General features: G+C 43.4%; 1 protein-coding gene across 3 annotated transcripts in view; it reads left to right on the top strand.

The window, feature by feature from the left end:
- runx2b (RUNX family transcription factor 2b) overlaps positions 1 to 10,522 on the top strand; it is a 40,805-nt gene extending 30,283 nt beyond the window's left edge. For 2 of the 3 annotated variants that reach the window (XM_080882989.1, XM_080882990.1), the window contains 3 exons: positions 2,861 to 3,028; positions 4,581 to 4,742; positions 7,303 to 10,522. In XM_080882989.1, coding sequence (XP_080739115.1) covers positions 2,861 to 3,028; positions 4,581 to 4,742; positions 7,303 to 7,781 — 809 coding nt within the window. In that variant the 3' untranslated portion in view covers positions 7,782 to 10,522. The remainder of the gene's footprint in view (positions 1 to 2,860; positions 3,029 to 4,580; positions 4,743 to 7,302) is intronic. The other variant, XM_080882991.1, reaches the window with a different exon arrangement.
- The last annotated feature ends 5,353 nt before the right edge of the window (positions 10,523 to 15,875 follow it).

The following is a 15,875-nucleotide window of genomic DNA, read 5'->3' as shown; positions in this document are numbered from 1 at the left end:
GAGGGATATTCCCAGCCAGGACATAACAGCCAACCATTAGTCAAAGATCTCTGTGCTCAGGCTCAGATTCAATCTAATGCTGCCATTAATTATGGAAGACTTATATTGTGTTTGCCTACTTGCTCTTACTAACTGTTATCAGATCAGCAGGGGTGAGCTGGATCCAGACTTATTTCTCTGGAACGGCTGAAATAATACTATCCTAGGATCAGCGTGCAACCGTGCGAGTTGAGATACTATCTATAGAGGTGTTATCTAATCATTCTAAATCTTAGTTTGTGTGTGTGACTAAGTGTGTAGTGGCTGAGTGCAAACACGCATGATTGCGCATGCAGTAGGAGTGTGTATCCATACATCCTTTTGTTTTTTCTGCGTTTCTGGTGTTTCCGTGTGTGTGCGAGTTGTTCACATCTGGTCTGAATCTGTCCATGTTTCCGGGCGCTGGCTGGGCAGGGAAGTGGCAGGCGCTATCGAAAATCTCCGCTGTTTTCACAGGGATGATGGGAATCTCAGGGACTTTCCCTACGGCAGTGAAATCATCCGCCTTTCCCGCTCCTTTAAATACCCCCGGCTCATTCCTCCGCCCTGCTAGGGTTCCGATAAAACAGCTGAGACATCTTGTGTTTGGCAACAGTTGTCCTCTAAAAGGTGTAATTAACTCATGAAAAACTGTATTTACTGTCAAGGCCTGCTAAACTAATGGACTTGAGGTCTGGCTGGTTGGAGTGTAAATTGGACCTTAATGTGGTGGTTGACATGCAGCATTCCTATAGGAGGAAAAAATACAAAGGCTTCCTTTAAAACGGAGTGTCATCCATAGATTTGTTGACATTTACGGTGGCTGAGGATGGAAGCTGAATGAAACTGTAACAGAAGTGAAGTTAGCTTGTTGTATGTCGTGTCAGTATAATTTTTATCTTCTTAAACATCTGTCTATATTTTAGGATCGTCGACAAATATGTTGAAATCCTAACGTCTCCCTAACTGTTTCACCATTCAGCACTCCTCACAGAACCTGCGTCGCCTAACCAGCCCAGAGCTCTTAATTTACTGGTCATCAGGGTCTCTCCCTCACCGGCGTTGCCTCCCTGCTCGCGCCTGTCCCCCTCTGTCTCCCATCATCCCCCTATGGTCTCCCATTGCTATTTATTCCCATCACTAGGAAACAGGCTGTGCACAAAGCCTGCTCTGTGTCCCGAGGCTTTTTTAGAATAGAAACTGGGTCTGTTGAAAATGGAAACGCTATGATTGACTGGGCGCAGCTTGCACAGAGAGACGAGGAATGCCAGCGAGAGGCACAAATTATCTGCAGGAACGATGGGGAAATATTATTAATGAAATATGGGCTTGAATTATATTATAAAGTCTTCAATAAGCTGAGGTCTTTAGTAGCCGCTATTATTCTCCTTTCCAGAGCAGCTAGAGGAGACCGATGATGAGATTGTCTATTTATTTTGAGCTGGATGATGCCAGTCCGGTAACGTCATTGTAATAAAAATCATGGTCTGTCTGACTGTCACTGGCTGGCTTCTTTTTTTCTCTGCCGCCATTCTCGAGTCTCAATTTCATTGCACCACTGTTTGGTATTAAAGTTCCAAGCAGTTGTTCCAGAGTAAATTAATTTGTTGTGAGAGAGTCACATGGTTTGTAGCAGCATAACTGAGGCTGAAATAATGCTTTGTTGCAGTAGTGGAAAAATGTTCGACTGTTATGGGCGGTTTCTAAAAGAATTTCTGTCTTAGTTGAATAAATACAAAACGACAAACTTAGATAATCAGCACAAACAGGAAAGATGGATACGACATGCAGCGGAGCCCCTCAGCTGGGATGTCATCGGTACACATAGTTAGGCTGGAATTTTTCTTTGATCTCTCTAATGATGCCTTAGTGATGATTCTTTTTAAAGCTCTTTTTTGTTCGCCCTCTCCTGTGCACCCACCCGGTGTTATAAGAGTATTGGCAGGCCTTTGTTCCCAGCTCAGGCAGCAGTCAGGTTAGGCAGGATTCTGAAGTAGCGCGCTGTTTCTGCCTGAGCCAGCTGGAGCCCTGCCAAGCACAGCAGGAGTTTCTACTCTGTTTGATATTTACTTTACCGCCTTTACAGGAGAACTAGTGCAAGACCAGACAGACACACTGACACAGGACTGTGTCGGTGTTAAAGAGAACTCTGTGTGTGTGTGTGTGCGTGCGTGCGTGCGTCCAGGCCTCTCTTTCTACCCCACCTTTACTAAACTATAATCTACACCTGTGGGCCCTGGGCAGGTTTTGCACTGGTTCCCACTACAAGGCCAAACGGACTGCTAAGACAGGCTCAGACATCATCTTGCGTGGATATGTGTTTGTATGTTGGAGGAGTGTAGAGTTACCAGGCTGAGAGAGTGGAATAGAATCGGGGATATAAAGGGTGTAAAATTATTGGTAAAGGAATGCAGGAAGAGAAAATGCATAATATATTTGGCATAGGTTATGACTCCTGTGGGGATAATGGGGCAATGGCGTGAGAGCTTGTGTTTACTAGTGGAAGAAGCCTCAGGTTAAAAATTAACATACATCAGAACATCTCTTTTTATTCCCATGACTTTGTTACTTATCAGGGTCTGGGACACCATTCCCAGATGCGCCTGCACCTCCTCCTCGTTTGGGGTACAAACTGTGTTTATCGGGAAGTGAGCCTCTAAGGTTCAGGAGCAGCAAACAACCTAAGAGTTGAACGTTGCCCAGAACTTTTCTTTCACAGTGATAAAAATATTCTTTGCTGGCAACATCGGAGCACTTACAGTCAGTGTTTAAATGGGTGTTTCGCTACTGCCTGCGTCCCGTCAATATAACAGTGCTTTGTTTTGTTTTTCTGTGTCTGCAGGGCATCGTCAGAAGCTCGAGGATCCTCCCAAAACTGGTCTGTTCTCCGACCGCCTCAGCGAGCTAGAGAGGATGAGGGTGAGGGTCGCGGTTCCGACACAAGCTCCCCGGCCAGCTCTCAACACGGCGGCCAACTCCTTCAACCCACAGGGACAGACGCAGATAACAGGTGAGCCGCCAAGGACAGCTTATACAAACCTCCTGGTGTTGATGGAGAATCCAGGTGCTGGAAGTGTCCAGGAAGTGTGCATGCACAGAATCTCTTAGCATGCTGTTCCGTATCTGATCTTAAACCTCTGCGATTTTATAGTTCCTTGTTATAAGTTTCAAATACAAATATTTTGCTGTTGCCCAAGCTTTGTGTGTGTATGTGTCATCTAGGATACCAAAAGCCTCCTTGTGCTGAACATGATATGATCATACTCTGCTGTCATCCTGCAAAATTGAGTTGCCAAAATTCCATATTGTATTTTAAAAACGAGTCTTCTTATTTTCACGTGGGAAGAAATCCTCACACAGACATACATGCTTTGAACTGTGGATGCACACAAGGAAAGGAAGGTTTTAAAGGAGTTAGCGGGCATTTTTATTTTTAAAATTTGACGTTTTTCACATCGCTTCCCTTCCAAGAAAGTATAACCAAGTTGACGCATGGAATAGGCGCGTGTCCAACACGTGCCATGCTTTTTCTGGACAGGTGGGCTGAGTCACAAACCGAGCACCGTTTACTGTATGTAAGGTGAAATATTAAACCCCAATTGGAGCCTCAGACACATCCTGAGCCACAAAACACCAAGCACGGTGCCTCTGAGATCATCTGTCTTTCTCTACTCCATCACTCTATCAATCTTAGAAGGTAACAAAATCTCTCACGGTTTGGGATGGCTGCTACCCGATCACCCAAATCTCTGGAGGCACGTCACACGTCGTCATTTAGCTCTTAGTTAATCTCTGTCACGGTTTTGTGTTGCGACTCGATGGATCGTTGAGGGCACGGTTTCGCAGCAAAGCAGTGCGGGGGTGACAATTGTACACTGGACTGAAAGTACCACGTGAGCTAACTGCCAAACAGGTGCTGCTTGATTGATAAGATTGTTTGGTTTCTTTGGGTTTTTTGGCATGCCTCCTCACCTTCTGTGATCTGACAAAAACAGTGAAAGAAATCACTTGAAAGTGAACAATCAAATAGTTTAGTTTTGTCATGCACACATAAACACGCGCACACATATACTTTCTGTCTCAATCAGCTTCCATTCTGAGTCCTTGTTGCCGCACAGACACAATGATAAAGTGTTGTGGTTGTCTGCCGGTGTGTTTACACCGTGGCTGAGTGCCAGCGAGGCTCTCTGTGCCTCAGCTGCGAGCACACAGTTTTACAAGGCAAACAGGAAGATCTTCTCTCTAAAAGGTAAACATTAGAAGTCTTATTATTAAAAAATGTTGCATAACATGCCCGAGTGATATTTAACCCTAAACACAGGCGCGGAGAAGCATAGCGACGGATCAAGTCCACAGCTCGTTGTGTTATTGTTGCCAACCTTCCTGCCCCCCCCCTTCCAAAAGAAATCTGAATATTTGAACAAGCTTGTGGGCCAGTGGTAATTCTTTCGTTCTTCCTTTCTTTTCCTGTCTTGTGTTTTCTTTATACGTCTTTCTGTAATCTTCCCCCCCTCTTTCCCACTTCCATTTCTGTCCTCTCTCCCTCCGTTTCTCCCCTTCAGACCCTCGTCAGTCCCAGTCCTCTCCTCCCTGGTCGTACGAACAGACGTATCCGTCCTACCTGAGTCCCATGGCGTCCCCCTCGGTCCACTCCACCACCCCCCTCTCCTCCAGCCGAGCCACAGGTCTGCCTGCCATCAGTGACGTGCCTAGACGATTGCCAGGTACTGTCAGGGTCATTTAATCTGCTACAAGTAATTTAGTTTACAACATTTTACAACAAGTTTGCAGCATTTTTCTTACAGCGAGAAAGAGGGGGTAGGGGTGGAGAGACAGGCACACACGCACTTTCACACTGTGAAAAGCAGAAACGTATACAAAGAGGGGAGAAAAAACTATGAGCTACTATTTAAGAGAGAATAATTCAGCAAAGCAAGCTCATTCTCAGGCGAACGTGAGGAATGAGGCCATATTGTCCAACCATCTCTCCAGAGAGCGCTTTGCTTGATGTTTTTCAAACAGTCGAGGGAAAAAAACAACTATTGTTTCCTTTTTTCTTTTTTTTCCAAGCTCAGAGCCTTTGATCCCAGAGGAGCATGGGTAATAACAGGCCCAGGGATAATAACAGGCTCGTGACTGACAAATAAAGTGTCTTTACAGCGATGTGCCACTCTCTCAAGGCATTCTGGGTAATTGCATTAGCCAGTCTGTTTGCAGTAACGGCAGCATCTGTGTTCCAATTTGTCCCCGTTTTTCCCCCAATGTAAGAGCTCCTTTAAAATCCCTGCACGCCGCCAGACGAGTTTCTGCCCTGTACACCTGTTTGACTCACTGCCACCAGTTTTTTTCTACACTACTTTTTGTTTCTGTTTCCTTGTGCTAACATACTACACCCTCCTCTGTGTGCATGTGTGTGTGTGTGTGTGCCCCGAGCGAGGGTGAGTGATTAAGCGATGCAGCCATGTGACTCTGCATTAGAAAGGGTTTAAAATCCCGCCAGCTGCCCTGTCAACTTTGATTAGTTTGGTCGCTCACTTCAGCTTTCATCTAGCGAGCGTTGGTCTTTGTTCTCAAAGCGCGAGCACCAACACGGGGGCAAAAACTCGCCTCCCCACTTTTACCCAGTCGCACACCTCAAGCGCTTAATGCCTCCTAAGCGATGTGACTAAGGCTCTCAGATCTCCAGAGATCATGTTGACACCTCGCCAGGCGGCTGTGTAACCGTATCCAGCCGCAGAACATACCGACGAGCACGAGCAGAAGCTGATATGGATGCTGTATCGGGGTTCCGCCCTCCCTTAAGCGGTCCGGCTCGTGTGTCAAAATGTTACATTTGCTCAGAAGCGATCGCAAAAAAAGTTCATCAGTCAAGTCAAACACCTCATTCGGAAGCAACGCCCCCGAGTTTTGTAACATCCTTCCAAACATTCAGACGTTTACACTCTGGTTTTATTTAGGCTGATAAAGTTCGATCTGGCCCATCATCACAGGGCCTCTTTGAGCACAAAAATAGGTCCTGAAGTTAAAAGCAGGGGTTTTATTGAACAGCGCCGGTCACGTCTGAGATCACACTGCCCCTCTGCAACAGAGAGACAATCGCCTACTATTTCTATTAGAATCAAACGGATCTCGGGGGGGAAAGAGGAAGTTTAAAGGCCTTAATTAGCAGCATATGCTATCTGACGCTGCAGCGACAAACCCGGCTTCGCAATCCCTCCCTGCACATAAACACTGCGCCCACCTCCCCTCCTCTTCCCCACCACCCCCTGTCCTCTCGCAGCAGACATGGTGACACAGAAGACGCCTGGTGATTTATGATAAGAGCGCCATGGCTGGACTAAACCGCTGAGAGGGAGACGGGGAGAGAGGGGAGGGGAGGACCTCCTATTCTCCTTAAACTCTTCGCCCAGCGCAAAGCTCGCCGCAGCCAGTTAGTGGTTTTTTGGGTATTTTTTAAAGGGATGAAGCGAAAAGAGGAACGAAGGGTGAGATGGAGCAGCTCCTTCTCATCCCCCCCTCCTCACACACACACACACACTCCTCCCGCGCGCGCTTGCACGGACGCACACTCACACGGATACATACACACACAGGCTGGAGCCGATGGGAGGCGAGGAGAGGAGCCACATCAGAGCTCAGCCCTGCCTCATTATGGATCTCATGGAAACTGTTTCTGCTCAAAGTGTTTCCACATGTGCAGCTCCTGATTCATCCCAACTGCTTCTTTTTTTTATGTGCATACAGTATTCACACACATACAGCTCCCCCCACCACCCCCACATGCACGCACAGATATATTTGCATGCATAAACAGTTGCACAGATGCACATAAACATGCACCAACACACTCACAGGAACATAAATATGCAAAGGTGTAAACATGCTTGCACGCGACTTTGCTGATGTGCGTTTGGTAACTTCATGGAAACCGAATAGCAGCAGCTGGAAAAAAATCTGACTGAAGTTCATCGATATATCATTATTAATATTGATAGATGAAGGCTGCTCCGCAGCCGTGCCCGCAAAATCTATTAGCTTCTTCAGATTGGTTCATAGACAATTCAGTTTACTGCTGTTTAATTTCTCAAGAGACGTATTCGTTAAATTCAATTACTCTACAAGACAAAGTGCTAAATGGTTTAATAGTCCAAACCACATTCAGCGCAATCACAACTGACAAGCTGATGTGTGATTATTTAGGTTCCGTAATAAATCCTTCCTGTCGACGTCATAAAACACAGACGAAATTCACGTGTTTGTGCGTTTTGTGTTTTCACCTTTCAGGTTCCTCTGACCTGAGCCCATTCCCCGGTCAGTTCGAGCGCCAGTTCCCGAGCCTCTCCTCCCTCACAGAGAGCCGTTTCTCCAGCCCTCGGATGCACTACCCGGCAACCTTCACCTACACCCCGCCCGTCACCTCAGCCATGTCGCTGGGCAGCGCCCACTACCACACCTACCTTCCCCCTCCGTACCCGGGCTCCACCCAGAGTCAGAGCGGACCCTTCCAGACCAGCAGCACGCCCTATCTGTACTACGGGACGTCCTCCAACACGTACCAGTTCTCCATGGTTCCCGGCGGGGACCGCTCGCCGTCCCGGATGATCCCGCCTTGCACTAGCGCCTCCACGGGCACATCCCTGGTGAACCCTAACCTGCCCAGCCAGACAGAGGGAGGGGTGGACGGCGACGGAAGCCACAGTAACTCCCCAACTGTACTCAACCCCGGAGGCCGCATGGATGAAGCAGTCTGGAGGCCATATTGAAGAAGGCAGAGAGATAAGAAGTCAACTGATGTCATGGTTTGAAAGCACAAAACCTTTTCTTTCTTTCTTTTTTTAAATAAAAAGGGGATTTTTGAGCTTACATCAGCTGTCTCTACCTTTGGAAATTAAGGTTGAGATTAAAAAAGAGGGAGAGAGCAAGAGAGACCAAACGTGTGTGGACTTGTCCTCCTGGAATGTGTTTAGACCGTGGCGCTACAAAGGGAGTCAGTTTCAAAGCAATAATGAAAAAGACAGTTTTGGTTTACTAGGCCCAAGTGGATGAGACATTATTTCAGTTTTATTCTATTCCACAAAGCTAAAGGGATGCTTCGACGATATTTGTTAAAGACTGCCTCTTTTGTACAGTGTTTGTATTTCTTTAAGGCTTTTTTTGCAGAGCATGTTTTTTTGTGTTGTTTTTTTTTTTTGTACTACGACAATATCAAGATGCAAGTTAAGCACTGAGTAGCAAGTAATAAGAGTAACGCATATGTTACTTTAAGTGGTGTGGACAGTAAATTTTGCTTTAAACCGATTAATTTAACTTGTATATTGTGGGTGAAACGATGTAGATTGAGGCGTTTTCTTCGTTTTAACTTATAAAGCCATAAATTATGTATTGTATTTGAAACTTGAGTCAAAGAAAGGTAATCTGAATATTTTTGATGCATCTATATGACTAAGTTAAAATGATTTTTTTTTTTTTTTTTGATAGGTAATTTAAGAAAGTACGTTTTGTTTTTGTTTTTCTGGTAGCACCCAAAGATTTAAAATCGTGTTGAATATGAAATGTAATTTCCAAAGAGTATTGCAACATTTTTTTTTTCTGGTGTAACTTTCAGTTTAACTGCTCTACACATCCAGAGCCCCACATCCTTGCGAGGCGTTGACACACATTTGGCTCGGAATTAAACCTTTGGTATTTATTGAGCAATAACTCGTATTGTGCCTCTTGGCAACATACCATTAAAGAGAGTTTCAATGGGGGAAAATAATTATCCGTTTGGGGAAATTCTGCTTGATTTCTTTGCTCTGTCTAGTCTGACATGCACACAGATACTTATGCATTTTCTCTTCCAAATAAGAAATGGTGCATTTAGACACGAATTGACGTCCAGCCCAAAGATGATTGCAGTGGGTACTGTGCCTAATGGCCCACTTTAAAAGAGGCAGGTCAGACTTTAAGGATCACTTATTTTGTGATACATGAACTCCTCAGGACTGGAAGAATCCTTGGTTGATCCCACAGATTTGCTATATCTGCATTTCTTTTTTTTTCATACCCAGCCTGGCTGAAAGCACGGTCAAGATTATAGCTCTGACATGCCAAGTCTATTATAGCTTTCATATCCTATGTAAAAGATAGCTTTGAAAAAGTCTGTCTTAGTGTGTGACACACACACACACACACACAGGTTTGTATTTTTTTTTTCTTGCTTTCTGTCTTTTGGGTTAAAAAGGAAATCGCAGAGAAACAAAAGAGACTCTGGTGATCCTTTCGGCTTTTATTTATTTTCCAATTTTTACTCTGGGTTTACCGAATTGATTTTTACCCTCTTTATTGGCTAATGTCAACAATAAGGGTCTAAATCTAAAATCTCTCTGTGGGCTCGATATGAGGGGAGGTCTGGGTTTAAAAATTACCGTGCGAGATTTTAAAATGTGTTAAAGTTTAAGGGGAAAAAGTGCAAAACAACAACCAAAAAACACAAAACAACAAAGTGGTGATTGGATTCAGCTGCTGGCAGCAAACTGGTAACCAAAAAATATGGGAGACTTGTGTATGTTTGTTTCATAAAGCACTTATTTCTTGTTTTATTTCTAGCAGCACTTGCGGCGGGCTGCCAGCAGGGCTCGTGGTTTTGGTCCTCAGTCGAGATGTAACGCCACTGGAGTCTCACACACACACACAGAATGGATAACACTTGGCCAAACAAGCCATTTATATTGGAGTTTAATCTGATTTCACAAGGCAGTTGGCATTTGTTTAAAATAAAAAAAGCATTTCTTTTCTTGCTTTCATACAGTATGATACTGAGTGCATGAAGGTAATATAATAACCCAATTTTTAAAAGCTGAGAAAAACATGGCCCTGTCCAAGGATCAGACTTCAAGCTTTTCATTTAAGATTTGCACGCACACTCTGCAGAGGATCTTCTCAACTCACACACACACACACACACACACATTTCTCCAGCAGCTTCAGCCCAGCACGAAAAGTACTTTTGCTGTTAGAGCATAACATAAATAAACAAATTCAAAAACCTTTTAGATTGCTGTGATTTTATAGCATTTTCCCAAATACTATGCACATCTGTTGGAATTTATTTAATCTGCTTCACAAATCTTTTAAAAACTGTTTACACCTAAACGCAGCACTGACACCCTAACCTGTCCTCATCTGCTTCTGTTTGGGTTTTTTTGCTGTTCCTCAAAATACAAAGGTTCATTTTTTTAAAAAAAAAATTTTTAATGTTGCGTACAAACTGTCATTAAAAAAAAAAACTTGTATTATTCATTGATCAACATGTATGATATCCAGGAATTGTACCTGCTCTTATGTAAAGTTTACTTGTTATTTCTATTGTTATGCTCCTTCTCATGAACACTTGTCAGGAAACTCAATCTAATGGAGACTGTTAGACTTTGCTGGTACGTTTCATAAAGATCATAATTTTTTTTCGATTGTTTGTTTTGTTTTGTTTTTTAAGGGAAACACAGACCTGACAACAGTGAGTGAAATTGGCATTGTGATTGTACATTTTTGTTTATTTTAAGAATAAAATAGGAATTTTGTAACTTACTTCCCCCCCCCCCCACCCATCAGAATCTTGTTTCTCCACCAAAATCAGTTTTTCTTTCACCTTAATAGTAATAATAATAATGCAGTTTATGTGCAATGGGGACCCCAGAAGACTTCCCTGTGCTTATCTGATTCTGAGATACACACATTTACTTTAGAAACCACTGCCGTTACAAAATTACAGCCGTGTGATGAGGAAACTTGGAGTGAGAAAACATAGCCAGGTAATTGCATTTCCTTATACAGGATCTTTAAGTTAAGATTCAGTTTCCTCTACCTATTTCAAAATAAAAGCCATCACTCTGTCTACTCTTAATCGCCTGTGCACACTTAGCAGTCATTGCTGGTTCGATCTCTCCCTGAAACACGCTGATCTCTGCAGCGTGTTGGTCGTGTCATCTCTTGTCTGCCGCTCCGTCTGCACCAACATTGTCTTTGGACGCGGGCCTGAGGCGGTGTCGAACCTCCGTCCCTAACTGCACGCTCAGCCGGCGCACAACTGACATGGCTGCATTTCAAAGGTGAAGCGAAAACCCCAAGAGATGGAGACAGGGAGAACCAGGGGAAGCTGTTTTATATTATTCCAAGACATAATAGAGCCAATCCAAGCGTGCACGTACACAAGAAACAGAGACGGAGATCTACAGCATCCCCATGTGTTTTTTTTATGATCCAGATTGGGGAACATTCTCGGGATTTCCCTGAATATAGATTGCGTGGAAAAAGCTCCTGCTGGTTTCAGGTTCACATTCTCAGCGTTCTCATCCATGTCTAGCAATTATCATAATGAACTCTGGAGGAGCAGCGGGACCCAGACACCCAGGGAAATTAGCATAATGTCCTCCATGCACGGGAGAGACAGCAGCGCCGAGGCAGACTCGTTTAAAGAGGGGTTGGAATAGAGCTTTTTGTCCCTGTTAAATTTTGGTGGTTGAACATGATGCCAGCGATGATGTGCGCTTGATTTTTATACCAGGTTGTAAGTAGTTTTGCAGTAGCACAGCTCAGACTGTATTTTCTTCCTTATATTATGCAATCAACTGACAGGAATACAAACAAGAGTTTATGAGGAGACAAAACCACTCCACTCAAAGGACTGTGCACACACAGATATACACACACACACACACACAACTGACAGCCCAATACAAACTGTTTACGTGACCTCTACAAACGTTTCAGAGGAGCAGCTCAGGCGGGAAGTGATCCTCAAGGGCCTCATACCACTCAGAGCTGTATATATCTTCCTATGTTTCCGTCTCCACTAACAGAGCTGTGGGTTGAGTGTGTTTGTATGTGTGTGCGTGTGTGTGTGTGTGTGCGTGCATCTTGATTTCTCATTTAGTCCCAAGATAAACTGAGGCTGACGGGCTCTCCAGTGTGGGCTGTAGAACCAGCGTGAAGCCTTTGACCTCCCTGAACCGCTGTTACCTGATGTCATCTGGGCTTCAGTGTTTTGGAGCGACCACCGTCACGTCTCAGAGGATGACCACCTTCTCCGACTTCAGCCCACTCCCACCATAAAATATATAAAAACTGTCAGTAATTTGATGTGATGGTAACTGACACCTCTCCACCGACACCCACCCACTGCTTGATCCTTGAGATTTTCAAACTGTGACAACCATAACTGTGTACTTTGGCGCACTCTAGTGGCTCCTTAATTTAACCATGGGGACCGCAGGGAGGGGGCCCACCTATACAGCGTTCCATATAGCCAAACTAGCACTTATTATGTTAGTGGAACTATTGCACAGCCTCCAAACACCCCACATCTTGCCTCTGTGGAGTCGAGCCTGCACAAGAGCTTTTCCTCCATAAATGAATGCCAGATCTGAAAAGCTGTTCACCCTCACAGAGAGGGGACCGTAAAAGACAACTTGTCTTCTGACCTGTAATAAAAGAAATGATCAGCTGGCAGGCGAGCCGCATCCAGGCAGCAGCCCAGAACCTCACAGACATGGTAGGGTTGTAAGGCAGCCTTGACATCCTGCACCAGAATCCATTCATCACTAGATTAAAGCATGCCTGTGTCTTTAGCTTGCTTTGGAAACATTTGATTCCATGAAACCATTTGCTGCTAAGTGAAGCTCAAAGAGAGTGCACTTATGAAACCTAAAATGCCTACATTTAATGAGCACTGCTAGTTCAGATTATGCAATTTGATACTGGCCACACTGCCTGAAAAAAAAGAAAGAAGAAGAAGCGGGAATTACTGTGAAAATGTGAGTGTCAGTACCATGGAGAGCGACCAAACATGCAAACAAAAGCCCTCTTTGTCCCATGCCTTTGCTTCATGTCAGTGTTTCAAATTATACACCATCTCGACTGTCAGAAAAATGGCAAACTGGTGCAGCACAACCGAATGCACAGAACATAAGACAGGATAAACTCTGTGCCAAATATTCATGTAAAACAGGCGTTTTTCCATAGGTTTCAGCCAGGCAATAAAATTTTAAAAATTTGGGCCCGGGCCCCATCTATTGCCTGAAACCAAGCATGAAGGAGCCCTGTGCGTTCTTCGTGTCAGATGAAGGGTTGTTAAAACTTTATCAGGCAAGTGTTAATTGAGAGCTAATGGACTGGTAATTCGGAGCAGTCACGGTAATCCAGCTCGCTGCTGAATGACATACAGCCCTGGTGACATTTAGATCATGCGGAGGCCTTTTTTTTTTTTTTTTAAAGGAAAATCTTCCGTACGACCATGGCCGCGTGAGGCGTGCCAGGGGAAAAGTGGGGGACGAAGGATGCCCGCCATCGTGTCTGGTTCTGCTTTAGACATTCATCCTCTCTGTCTCCAAGGATCATAACTCGTGTTAGAGGCGGGTTTTATGGTTTATGACTGGAAAATAAAATGCCCCGCGCTTCCTGCAGGCGAAGTGATGATTTATAAGTATGAATGATAAAGTGAGCGCCCGTCTGACAGTGTGTGGATGTGTGAGGGCTGCTGAGGATCCAGACATGTCCGACATGTGGATGCGAGTGTGGTCGTATTGCGAGTGTGGTCACCGCAGTGTGGTTATATACGTTGGAACACAGCGCAGAGGGAAAAGTTGTGTCTCAGTAGTAGGTATCACTACCTGACATCATCATCTCACATAATTAGCACAGTGTCCACATCCTTCTCCTCCAGTAACCAAGGATTATTTCATGTGGTTCGCAACTGGAACAGAAACCCTAACCAGAGAATTTAACCAAGATCATAAATACCCCCAGGCTCTGCTGTCTGCAGACATGGTTACTCACTTCGACGGCTCCTCTCCAAAAAGCCAATCAGATATGTTTATTGTTATCTTCTGCCTAAATTTGGGTCTGATTATTTAAATACATAGAAAAATGTCTTGATCACCTGGCTCCAAGCTCAAACAGTCCACAGTGGAAGCCATGGCAGCCTTGTCCCAGCAACTGATGTAAGACAGGGGCCCGTGAACGCCAAAAAATCCCTCTGGTGAGGTCGTCAGTCTTGTGCCGTAACCACAGGCGCGCGCCAGGCAGATCAATAATCCCCATCAACCTTCACCACAAGTCAGTCAAAGCTCTGAGGGCAGGCCAGGAGAGGAGGTTTGGGGGACCTGCTGAGAATTTGATACTCTCTAAGATGCTCCCTGTCTCAGAGTGGATGGAAGCGATGAGTCGTTTTCAGCAGCCATGTTGCTCTTTTTTTTTTTTCTTTCTTTTTTAAAACAGGATCTCCTGTTATGACTTGTTCCTGCGCTCTGATTAGAAACTTCCTTCTCAGCCCTCACCTTCTAAACGGGCTGATGCAGACGTCATACTTCAGACCTTTACGATTCGACTTAATGTAAGAAAACAAAGGTGGAAAAAACGAACAAAAAAACATTGATTCTGCTCCTCGCAAAATTAGCTATGAAAAAACAGACTGTCTAATTCATGCCTTTCTGTGTCATCACTCCAATCACAGAGCTCAGCATCTGTATCCCTCAAAAATAAATATCCGAAAGACATTTAACAAAACTTACTACTCTGGTCTGAAGGCACAACCACAAGTCAAGGGTTCAATTTTAAAACAGTTCACATATATATATATATATATATATATATATATACATATATATATATATATATATATATATATATATACACACATATATATATATATATATATATATATACACACATATATATATATATATATATATACACACACATATATATATATATATATATATATATATATATATATATATATATATATATATATATGTGTGTGTGTGTGTGTGTATATATATTAAAACAGTTCATATAATTAATATATACATATATATATATATATATATATATATATTATATATATATATATATATACATATATACATGTTGGACAAACTTTGGTTTGTGGCTTTATTTCAAGTTTTACATATTTACTTTTCAGAAACATGGACGCTTAGCCCTGTGGCTTGAAGTTAATAACAAACCATAGTGCCATGAGCCAAATATAAAATAATTTTTTTAAAAACAGCAGTTCCTCAAACAGTTACTTACAGCAGGCTCCAAATATGAGTCAATCCTCACAGGCTCCCAGGTTAAAATCCCCAACTTAACAAAAATAAAAACGTTTAGGCTTAAAAATAGACTCAGCTGTTAAAGGTTTGGTTGCTTTAATCACTGACCTATCTAAATACCTTCCTTCTTAATTTATGGACTCAGTTACTCGTTTTGGGTTAAACTGAATTTTAAAAACTAAGTCTATTTTGTAAATCTTGGTCATGCCACGTTTCAAAGTCGTATATTGTCTCCGGTAAGAAATTAGCTATCGAGCTGCCTATTACTATTAGCATGTTCATTATCATGTTTTGGTTTTTTGGAGAGGGGGGTAGCCAAGATGACTGCAACACTCATCTTGAGGCTTAAAAACTGAATTTCAGAAACAAATGGGCGACGTCTATCTTTTGTAATGCCTGTGGCGGATACAGCCTGTGGTTGCTAGCTAGCGTTTCCTCTTCACTTGTGCTAATATCCAGTCTCTGAACTGGACCTCTGCTGGAGCATTTTCCCTTTTGTAGCATTTTAAAAACATTTATCTGACAGTGAATATTACTCGGTGCACTGTGATTGTTCTAACAGACCATTCCAGAAGCCTGCGTGCCAGTTTTGGTGAGTGAAATTCTGGTATTTTATTTTCATGTCACTTAGCATTAATTAGCAAACTTGCTAATGAAACCAGCTAATGTTACTTAAGATATTGCGCACTCTTGCCGAAATATGCCACTTTTGTCTCAAAAAACAAACAATAACATGGCAGTTGACCAATTCCACCAAATTTGGAAATA

Source organism: Rhamphochromis sp. 'chilingali' (assembly GCF_963969265.1).
Source record: "Rhamphochromis sp. 'chilingali' genome assembly, chromosome: 5".
Classification (NCBI taxonomy): Eukaryota; Metazoa; Chordata; class Actinopteri; order Cichliformes; family Cichlidae; genus Rhamphochromis; species Rhamphochromis sp. 'chilingali'.
The sequence above is the reverse complement of the archived record's forward strand: the minus strand, read 5'-3'. Positions and strand labels throughout refer to the sequence as shown.